Raw genomic sequence first — 10,569 nt, 5'->3', positions numbered from 1 at the left:
AAAAAAAAAAAAAAAAAAAAAAAAAAAACTTTTTTGCATAGGTAAAAGTAATGGAGAACAAAAAGGAAGTCCAAATGAGGAAGGGGCTATAGGAAGTTGCTTTCGAAAGGACTTAGAAAAGTAATAACATAAATATCTTTGTTAAAGCACAAGGACATAGAATATACTTATTCCTTCATATCTAACTGCTACATAGGCTAGGGCTTAACAAAGAGTCACTAGTAAAAAAGCAAGAAGGCTTTGAAGAAAGTTAACCTTTAAAAGAGACGATTATTTTGAACATTTATTATGATTATTCTTTAACAAGAAAGGAAACTTTGAAGAGGAACTTTTCTACTTTCTACAGGGAAGATGTGGTTATTACCTGATCAGACTAGCTGACCAAGGCCCAGAGAGCTCAAGTAAGGAAACCAAGGCCCCCCAGCCACAGCAGACCCCGTCTCTCTGCACCTTATGGAGACACGGGTGCCTTTCGTGTTCATAAAATGGGTTTGGGAAAATACAAAAAGGCACAACCAGGAAAAGAATAGAAACTTGGGCTGGTATGTCTCTACATGTGGAGTTACGTAAGAGGCAGGGCAGCGGTGTGTTAGCGGCACCAGCCCTGGCCAACAGGAATCCTGGTTTTGAACACTGTGATTGTGTGGCCTTGTTCTGGTGACTTCCCCTGTCTGAGCCTCAATTTCCACATCCATAAAATGGGGATGACAGTAGCAGCCAAGCAAATGCCTAGTAGAATGCCAGACATTCAGCAGGCACTCAATACATGGAAATAGGGGCTATTATGATTGGGAACTGGGCTTCTAGGGTTGCTCTCACCCCTCCTTTTCCCATGCAGGCCTGGTACCCCTTGGGGCTCTTGGGTCCCTGGAATTCTCTCTGGCCACACTGCCTCTCATCTCCAACCAGTACATAGAACTGGACATCAATGTGAGTGACCAGAGGGGCCTCTCCTGTGGCTGGGGGTGGCCAGATAGGGGCTGTCGGGTCAAGGCTGGTGGGTGAACATCTCAAGACCCTCCTCGGCCCTGTTTCCTGCCCCTGCAGCCTATTGTGAAGAGTGTAGCTGGTGACATCATTGACTTCCCCAAGCCCCAGGCCCCAGCCAAGGTGCCCCCCAAGGAGGACCACACATCACAGGTAGTAGTGTCCCTGTACCTCTTCAACACCGTGTTTGGACTCCTGCAGGCCAACGGCGCCCTCGACATGGACATCACCCCTGAGCTGGTGAGCATGGCACCTGGGGGAGCTGGGAGGAAGGCTCCCTGCCCTGCTGTGCCTTGGTATTGCTAGTGCTGACCTGGGCACTGATCAGCCTTGCTGAGCCCTCTTCTCTATAATGAAAGGGAGTTGAACAAGTTTAGAGCATATGCTCTGCTGTTGTCCACTCCCGTACTTGGGGGAGACATTGCTAATCAATCGTGGCCCTCTACCTGATTAAACCAGGCTGGGACCTCTGAATCCTTCTCAACTTGGCCCTCCAAGAGGTCACTTTCAATTGGTTAGGACTGGCATATGGAATGAAGCCCACTTTCCATCCCTGCATCAGATGAGACTTTCTAGAGTCTAAGCCCAATTTCACACTAAAGTATGAACTGCTGTTTCCACTGCTTTCTCAAGAGCAGATTTGAATAGGAGAAAAGAAAACTAGGAAGGGTGGCTCATGCCTGTAATACCAGCACTTTGGGAGGCTGATGTGGGAGGATCACTTGAGCCCAGGAGACACCCCATCTCTACAAAAAATACAAAATTAGCCAGGCATGACGGTGCATGCCTATGGTCCCAGTTACTTGGGAGGCTGAGGAGGGAGGATCATGTGAGGCCAGGTCAAAGCTGAAGTGAGCTGTGATTGTGCCACTGCACTCCAGCCTGGGCCGCAGAGTGAGACCTTGTCTCAAAAAGAAAGAAAGAAAGAGAGATAGAAAGAGAGAGAGAAAGAAAGAGAGGAAGGAAGGAAGGAAGGAAAACTATGGGGGGATTGTACCAAGTCACCTTGTTCTGAAGCTTCTAGTACCTCCCAACTTCTATTCTGTCCATTCTGGCCCCTCTCACATCCTGGAAAATCCTGACCCCAGAAGCCCCACCCAGAGGCATTTACCTTGGTCTCAGCCTGGGCTCCCCACCTGTAGCTCAGGCCCAAGGAAGCAGGGGTTAGTCACGAACTTCTTGCAAGTGGGGTCCAGACAGCACTCTGAAGGCCTCTGGGAGGCTGGAACAGGACCCTGAACTGGGGGGAGGGTGTCTTCCAGCTGGGGGATGGGAGCAGTCATAGCCAGGCAGAGACCCTGAGGATGACAACGTGCGTGTCTGAGCGGCCTGTGGACGTGGGTGTGTGTATGGGGCACTGGGCGTGTGCATACGAGCATCATGGCAAGAGAGGAATGTCAGAGGCCTCATCCTGGTGCTGTGTTCATGCTTATCCTGTGTGACCAGGGCAGTTCTGAGAAGGGGCCATGTGTAGCTTGGGGGATCTCAAACATCAGGGCCCCCAGAGGCTGGGCCATCATCAATTTGCAGCCTGATGAGACTATCGTGGACTGGAGACCCTGGGCCCTACTTCTCAGGCAATTGCTACTCGGTCACCACAAGGGGAGAGGGCACAGGCTCAGGGTGACTAGATTTTCAAACGTTTTAGTCAGAAGCTGAAAAATTGACATGCTACTTCCTGATTCATAAATACCAGAAACAAATTCTTAGTTTTTGAAAATACTGTTTGGGTCAAAGGCAAAAAGTCTGCGGTCAGATCTCTGGGCCTTCAGATCATGAGCCCTGGCAGAGTGAGTAAAAGGTTCTGAAGTTAGCCTGCCGGGGTTCAAATCCTGGTGTCACCACTTACCAATTGTGTGACCCTTGGCAAGAGCCTCAGTGCCTCCATCTGTCAAATGGGGCAATGGCGGCACCCATCTCTTTGAGCTGTTTTAAAGGTGAAATGAGCAAAGGCGCGCAAAGCCCCTAGCATCTGCCTGGCATGCAGTAAGTGCTCAGTAATTGCTAGCTGAGAACAAACTTGGGTGTTCGTAGTGATATGTGTATGAAATTGGCAGGGTGGGGGGAAGAATGGTGAACAAAACTGCTCTGTGTGTGCTTAGGAATTCCTGTTCTGTCTCTGTGTTCACCAACCCTCTCTTCCATTGTGGGTCCAGGTTCCCAGTGATGTCCCACTGACAACTACAGACCTGGCAGCTTTGCTCCCTGAGGTGAGTGACCCTCTCATGGGTTTTGATCATTGTAGCTCTTTCCTGATGATCATGAATGGACTTCAGAATCTTTCTCAATACAGCTCTCCAGGTAACTGCAATTGAACAGTTGAGTCCAAATTTACACTAAAGTGTGAATGACTAACACAGTATCTTTTCCTGAGAGCAGATTTTGCTTAGAGAGTGAAGGATTGGGTTTGACTGTCCCAGAAGTCAACTGGGCATTTATCCTATGGAAATGGTTTCTCTAGCACACAGGGACAAATTTCTTTTCAGGTTACAGAGCTCCCTTCCTCCAACTGCCTTACTTCATCTTGACCTTAGCCTTCAATGTCCCCAGAGAAAAGACTCAGGGCACTGGTCTTGGAGAGGAAAGAAAAGGGACAGGGTCAGGGAGGTCTGACTAGCGGACATGAGTACATGACTTCAAGGCCTGGCCTCAGCTTTTCCGTCCTGCAGCTGGGGCTGGACCAGCCACTTTCCAGCTGTGAGAATCTGAATTTGTCCTGAAGTAAAATGTCTACTGCAAGACCCTTACCTAACAGTAGATTCTGACAAAGGTTGGAAAGAGGCCTGGGGGCCTGGGCTCTCACCAGAGAGAACGGAAGTGGCAGCTGAGTTTGGGGACACAGAGGACAAACTCTGTGAGTCCTTGAAGGTGGTGAGTCAGAGCAGCCTTGATGAATGAAATGGGGGCTCGGCTTTCCAGAGCCCCTTGGCTAAAGGGCATAGGAGTCTCATGGAAGGGATTCCAATGGAGTCAGTCGTTCAGAAGAACCCCCAGAGAGCAGAAGGGGAGAGGGACATGGGACAAGCAGAGATGACTGAGGCAGGGGTGTCCAGACCCAGCAAGCTGGGCCTGCCCCTCCAGCACGGGGAGGCTGGGCTTGTCTCTGGGGGCTGAATCCTTTGATCTCCATTTGTGGCCTCGCAGCTTCAGAGCCCCATGTGGCTTCAGATTCTGTGGCATGTGAGGGTGGAATCAGGTGATTCCTGGTCCGGATGATCCTGCCACTTGGGGATTCTGGGCCTGAGGAAGCCTAGACTCAAATTCCAGCAGGCGAGTGTCCCAAGGGACATAGTGGTGTGTTCCAAGCTTCTGTCATGTCCTTAATTCCATGACGTCGAAGTTATGAGCCAGAATTTCCTGATCGTGTGCTCATTTAGGCAGTTAGCACCTACTGTGTAACAGGCCCCGCGGCGGAACAAAGATACCCTTGCAGCTGGGGCTGCACAAAGGGCAGACACTGAAGGGAGACAGAAGCTTCTGCACTCGAGGGGTTGCCATTCCGGTGAGGTGACACACTGCAGAAATAAACAAGAACGGAAACAGTGTCAGGAGGTGGAAGAGAATGGAGGGGTGAACGTGGCTTAGGAGCACTGGCTGGGGCTTTTACACAGGCTGCTCTGCAAGGCCTCACTGGGGAGGTCACATTTGAGTGAAGGAGGTGAGTGAGGGAACTTTGCGGTTCTCTGGGAAGATATTTCCAGGCAGAGGGAGCAGCAGGTGCAAAGGCCCTGGGGCCTGCCAGGAGCATCCCTGGCAGCTGGAGGAGCAGCCACATGGCTGGTGAGTCTGGAGGGAGAATGCAGAGCAGCAGTGGGAGGGGAGGAGGTGCAGTGGAGGGAAGGCAGCGGACGGGGGACACAGAGCCTGTGGCCCTGGGGAAGATTCTGAATGCATGATTCAGGAAATGTGATTTGGCAGTCCTGCGGGTGGGTGTCTCACACCTGAGTGTCAGCCTTGTGGGGTCTGAGACCAGGCCTGTGTAGTTCAGGCTGTAACTTCATTGCCAGCACATGGCCCGGTGCCTGGTAGGTGCTCAGTGAGTGTTTGCTGACTGACTGACTGATCATAGGTGGGGGCATCTAAGCTCCGCCCCTGCATCTCTCCAGGCCCTGGGGAAGCTGCCCCCGCACCAGGACCTCCTGCTCTCCCTGCGAGTGAAGGAAGCTCCCATGGTCACACTCCATGACAAGAAGGCCTTGGTCTCCATCCCAGCCAGCATCCACGTGCTGTTCAGTGTCCCTCAGGGGACCCCTGAATCCCTCTTTGAGCTGGACGGGGTGAGTAGTCAAGGGGTGGGTGAGGGCCCAGGATTGGAATTCCAGATGGGCTGACCAGCTACAGGACCATGGAGGTGCCTTACCCCTGAATGCAGGGTGGGTGCCCCACATAGCCCAGCACAGGAAGCATCCTCAACCATTGTCATCATCTGGGCTGTGCCCCGAGCCCTGCCTTGGCTCCTGCCTGGCCCCTCCTGTCACGTCTGCCTCCTGTCCAGCCTGCCCATGTTACTTCCTGGGGACCTCAGGCATTGCTCCTCGACTCGCCAGCCTCTGTCTGCCTAGCTGTCTCCCTGATGACCCTCCAGCTTCCTCTGACCCTCCCCCTCCAGTCGGCTTCCTCCATCCTACCTCTTACCCATCTGAACCGCGGCAGGCCCCTCCCCTGGCCCTCTGCCCTGGCTCCCCATGGTCAAATACCTGACCTGACACTCACTGCCCTCCTGCCCCATCCTCGTCTCGCCTGGCCTGGCCCCTAAGCCTCAGCTACTCAAGCCAACCTGATCCTACCTCCCTGGTTTGTCTGTGCCGGGTCCACCACCCGGAGTGCCATTTCCCTCTTCCCTCCACTCACTCCTCACCGTTTAAGATTCAGCTGTCACCGCACTGGGGAAACCTTCCTTCACCGCGCTGCAGGCTGGCTAGAGGGCTTTTCAAGCTCCTACAGCCCCAGAGCTTCCTCTCCTTCAATACCAATTTCTCTCAATTTTAATACCTTGGTACTCTGCTGTTCAAGAGAACAGCAGAGCCTTCAAATCACCTCCCCAGACCCCAGCACGGACCCTGACACACAGTAGGGCCTCAGTAAGGGTCAGTGGAGGGAACAGATGGAAGAGAGTCACCTGTCAGTGGAGGCAAACCTGTCCTCAACCTTCTTCTGCTGACTGGGAGTGACCTCTGCCTGCTTTGCCCATGCAGGTTATGACTCTGCGTGCCCAGCTGGCTCCCTCGGCTACCAAGCTGCGTATCTCCCTGTCCCTGGAAAGGTAACTTGGGAACCTGGGGACAGGATCTTGTTCGTGTCTTTAGGAACAAGAATTAGGGGCTGACAGGATCCGCCTCCTGTTTCTTCAGCATCAACCAAGTTCCAGGTGTTTCCCCAGCAACCTCTTGCCTTCAGGACCTGCCAGGGAGGGGACAGTGTCAGCCCACGTTATAGACAAGGAGCTGGGGGCTCAGAGCAGCAGGCTCCAGGGTGGGGTTCTGCCACAGCACCCCTTTGCTGCTGAAAGCCTGTCTCTGGGAGATAATCTTGCCGCCAGGATGTGGAGTCCAGACTCCTGAGCTAGCAGCCCCAGAGGGTAACCAAGAAACAGCAGGCCCCACTCAAGTGTGTTATCATCCATGCAAGCTTGTTACTTCTCTACTGTCCCCAGCCCCATGGTAACTAGGCATCCACCGTGATAATCATAATGACTAAGATGATGGTGTTGATGACAGTCCTTCCATCTACACGCACAGCACTCTACGGTTTGCAGAGCACTGTGCTGGCCCAGGCTCACATGGTGGGCTGTCCCTGGAGCAGGCCTGTAGTCTGGGACTCAGCTCTCCAGGCACAGTGCTGTCACTGTGGTGGGGCCCGGGCCTGTCTGTCCCTCCCCTGGCAGCAGGGGCTTTTCTGGAGATCGCTGGGACCTGCCAGCCTGCACCACAGGCACCCAGTGCTCCTGTGACCCCATCTCAGCACCCCCACAAGCTCCTCAGACTACTCCTGCCCCCCTGCCTTCCACTGTTGCCTCATTGCTGACCTTAACAGAGGGCCTTGCCTGCTGCCTGGGTGCACCTCCTGCTACCTGGGTGACCTTCTTGATGGCAGGTCACACCTCAGCCTTTTAGGAGGTAGAGATGCATGCCCAGGCTTTGGCCCTGAATCTGCCCTTGGGCCAGATTTGATCCCCCAGTGGGTTGCTGCCTTGAGTGAGCACCTGCTGTATGCAAGGCACACTGTGTCCAGTGCTCAGTCTGGGGGAGGGTCACTCCTCTGAATGTTTCGGCCACCTGCCCAGGGACAAAAAGCTGGGAGTCAGCGAAGGTGCCAAGGCCATGGAGTCAGAGGTGGTGGTGGTCATGATGCCTCAGAAGGGAAGTTAGGTCCCTTTGGGTCCATTTTACAGGTAGGAGAACAGTCTCTGAGTCAAGGCTGGAGGCAGAGTTGGGCCTGTAACCCTGTTTCCTGATCCTGAGGGCTATCATGGGGCAGGCTGTGGGGTGGGACAGGTGGTCGGGGGTAGCTGGGGCCCGCAGAATCTCTCTTCTCTCCACCAGGCTCAGTGTCAAGGTGGCCTCCTCTTTTACTCACGCCTTTGACGTAAGTTCCTGGGAGGGTGAGGAGCTTAGCGGTGATGAGAGTCTTCAGGTGCGGGGTGCAAAGGGGGTGGCCATGAGTCATGGGCCGCATGGCTGAGCTGACCTCAGGATTAGACTCTGCCCCAATAAGCCAGAGTGGGCAAATATCAGGGCACGTGTGTGTGTGTGTGTGTGTGTGTGTGTGTGTGTGTGTGTGTGTTTGTGTGATAGAGAGAGAGAGAGAGAAACAGTGATCATCTTAGGAAAGTGAATTGGTATGATCTTCCACGGTCTTGGAACCTCACAAAGCTGTGGACGTCTAGACCCTCACAAGGATTCATCATTCTGGAACTTCACCCAAGTAACAAGTTTCCCAAACTCAGAAAGTTCCATTTCAGAGCTCACAGAGCCCCGAGGCTCCTGCTTCTCAGAGAGTTCTGAGGTTCTGGAATCCCACCATGGGCTCAGGTTCTAGAACATTCTCAGGGTCCCTAACCTGACAGGAATCTAAGGTCAGAGCCCACAGATTGGAGCTGGTCGCATTTCCTTTCCTCTTTCTTAGGCACTGCCCTCCTCCAGGCCCCACAGACTCTTACAGGAAGGCATTTCTTTCAAACCCGTGGGGCCTGTGGTAAAGCCAGCCTAAATCACAGAATCTCTTTTGGGGTCACTGGTGGACAGCCAAGTGCCCTATGCCTGCTGGGAGCTGTGTCCTAAGGCTTGGTGGGAGGCTGAGGCAGCTAGGCCCCTGGGTTTCTTTCCCTGGGAAGGGGGTGCTGCTGCCTACAAAGCCACACCTCCGAGCACTGCCCCCACCACCCCGTGTGCTCTGTTGCAGGAAATGCCTTTAGAAGAATGGCTCAGCCAGGTGGTCCGGGCAGTGTATGCACCAAAGCTTAACGGTATGGCAGCCTTTGCTCTTTTGGATACGCGCAGTGTCTGAATTTGAGATTGTCTAGTCTGTTGCCTCTCTCCATGGTTCTGATGGGGACACTGAGGCCAGAGAGAGGTCGATCCTCATTTGCAAAATGCAGAAATCGAGGCCCCAATTTTTCCATTTAAATAACATTGATTAGCACCTACATCATGCCAGCCTGTGGGCTTCAAGAGCTGATCTGACCTCAGTCCTACATTAAGCTCCCACAGTCTAGTAGGAGATAATCGTATAAACAAATGATTAGAATACAGATGACCCAGAGTGTGTGAGGGATTGATGGAGCCTTTAGGAGATCTGACACAGGAGTACCACTGACACCATACAGAATAGACATTTTGTTTGGGTGTAGGAGGATGAGTGGGAGTTTGCCCATAAGAAGCTGACTCCCTGTGAAGAGAACGGGCTGGCTAGTGAAAGTGGGGGAACAGGGTCAGCAGGGTCCAGTGGTCCTCAGGGTCCAAGACCTCCGCACCAACATCCCTTGTTCCCAATGATTCTCTTTTCACAGTGGCCCTGGATGTTGGGATTCCCCTGCCTAAGATTCTTAATGTCAATTTTGCCAATTCAGTTCTGGTGATCATAGAGGTGAGTCTTCCATGCAGATGTGGCCCAGATGGGCCTTAAGCTTGTCTCTGGAAAGCCCTGCTTGAAACTTGAAGGCATGAGGGGAAAGCTTTGCTTCATCCTCTGCTCTGTCCCTGACCCATTTTCTAAATTTCTCAGTGAATTGCAAATTACGTAACTTAGGAATGGCAAATATATGACGTGTGTGCTACTACTACTCCATTACTTGTCCGTGGCAGACATTGCCAATCAATCACAGAGTTCTTTCCTGTTGGATTCAGACACATGTCTGGCCTCTAGAACGGAACCTAGGATTCACTCACAGAATCACAGTTCCCCTGGTCCAGCAGCAACAAATACATATGCTCCCTCTCCCTTATCCTGTGTCTGCATAAGATATGACCAACACAACATGACAGTTTTTCTTGCGGAATATTGATATGGTCTCACAATCCTTTTCAAACCAGCACAACTTTGGGTGGTGGAACAGCTCTGGGAGGTGGGCAGAGCAGAAGGTTCTGTGCCCATTTCTCAGATGAGGACCAAGGCTGAAGTAGGTCAGATTTCTGGCACAAGGTCACACAGTAAATTAATAGCAGAAATAGCACTTGAACTTGAGTCTCTTAAGTCCTCAAGTCAGAGCCTGTCCCACGCTGGATGTCATTTGTTCATCATTCATTCATTCTTTTAATGAGTGCCTTCTGTGTTCCAGGTACAGGGCAGGGGGGTAGGGATGTCTGCAGGGATCAGGCATTGCGGAGGCTCAGAGGCCTAACCAAGAGTGGTTGTTCCTTACAGAATGCTGCTGTGCTGACCGTGGCATCCTGAGGCTGAGACATGCCCACCAGCTCTCCCTGTTGACTTCTAGAGACCACCTGTCCACACTGCCTCAATTTCCCTCCCAGTCTCTAGCTGGGTCGGTGACAGTATAAATGCCCTCTGGCCCTGCAGCACTACTCCCGGTTTGGGATGGGAACTCCCTGGCTCATCATAGAACTGCCTCAGAGGGAGCTCTGGGTCCTCAGTGGCAAGCCCTCAGCTTTCAGTAAATGACTCCTCCGTCTCCGTACCTCCTGACTGGTTTATTCCACAATCACATGGGACCTGCCTTGGCCTTTGCCTCCAATGCCCTCCTTAGCTCCAGGAAGGAGCTTCTAGGAGATGAAGGGAATTAGGGCTTCGCCATCATAGCTTTGAGTCCCAAACTGACCGTGTTGGCCTGCACAGCCTCTGTGTCCTGTTCTGCCTTTCTCTCTGTCCCTGCCCCGTTGCCTCCAGCGCTCTCTCTCTCTCTCCCTTTCTCTAAATACTTCTCTTTTTCACTCTGTCTCTCTGGATTCTGCGTTTTTCTGTGTCTCTGACTTTGGGATACTTATCAGAAGTGACATCTGAGCTGAATTTTGAAGGGAGAATAGGAGCTTTCCAGGGAGAAAAGGCACTAGCACCCCAGGAAGCAAGGATGAGTGAGACTTATTCTTGCCCTGTGGTGTGGGGGTCCCTGTTGACTGACCATCAGAC

General features: G+C 52.6%; 1 protein-coding gene across 1 annotated transcript in view; it reads left to right on the top strand.

The window, feature by feature from the left end:
* Positions 1-10,120, top strand: part of BPIFB3 (BPI fold containing family B member 3) — a 20,518-nt gene extending 10,398 nt beyond the window's left edge. The window contains exons 8-16 of the mRNA XM_017514343.2: positions 839-930; positions 1,048-1,227; positions 3,144-3,197; positions 5,094-5,264; positions 6,183-6,250; positions 7,530-7,572; positions 8,389-8,452; positions 8,996-9,072; positions 9,850-10,120. Coding sequence (XP_017369832.1) covers positions 839-930; positions 1,048-1,227; positions 3,144-3,197; positions 5,094-5,264; positions 6,183-6,250; positions 7,530-7,572; positions 8,389-8,452; positions 8,996-9,072; positions 9,850-9,879 — 779 coding nt within the window. The 3' untranslated portion in view covers positions 9,880-10,120. The remainder of the gene's footprint in view (positions 1-838; positions 931-1,047; positions 1,228-3,143; positions 3,198-5,093; positions 5,265-6,182; positions 6,251-7,529; positions 7,573-8,388; positions 8,453-8,995; positions 9,073-9,849) is intronic.
* Positions 10,121-10,569: the final 449 nt, after the last annotated feature.

Source organism: Cebus imitator, unplaced genomic scaffold (genome assembly GCF_001604975.1).
Source record: "Cebus imitator isolate Cc_AM_T3 unplaced genomic scaffold, Cebus_imitator-1.0 Scaffold18, whole genome shotgun sequence".
NCBI lineage: Eukaryota > Metazoa > Chordata > Mammalia > Primates > Cebidae > Cebus > Cebus imitator.
Note: the sequence above shows the minus strand (reverse complement) of the source record. Positions and strands in the feature narration are given on the sequence as shown.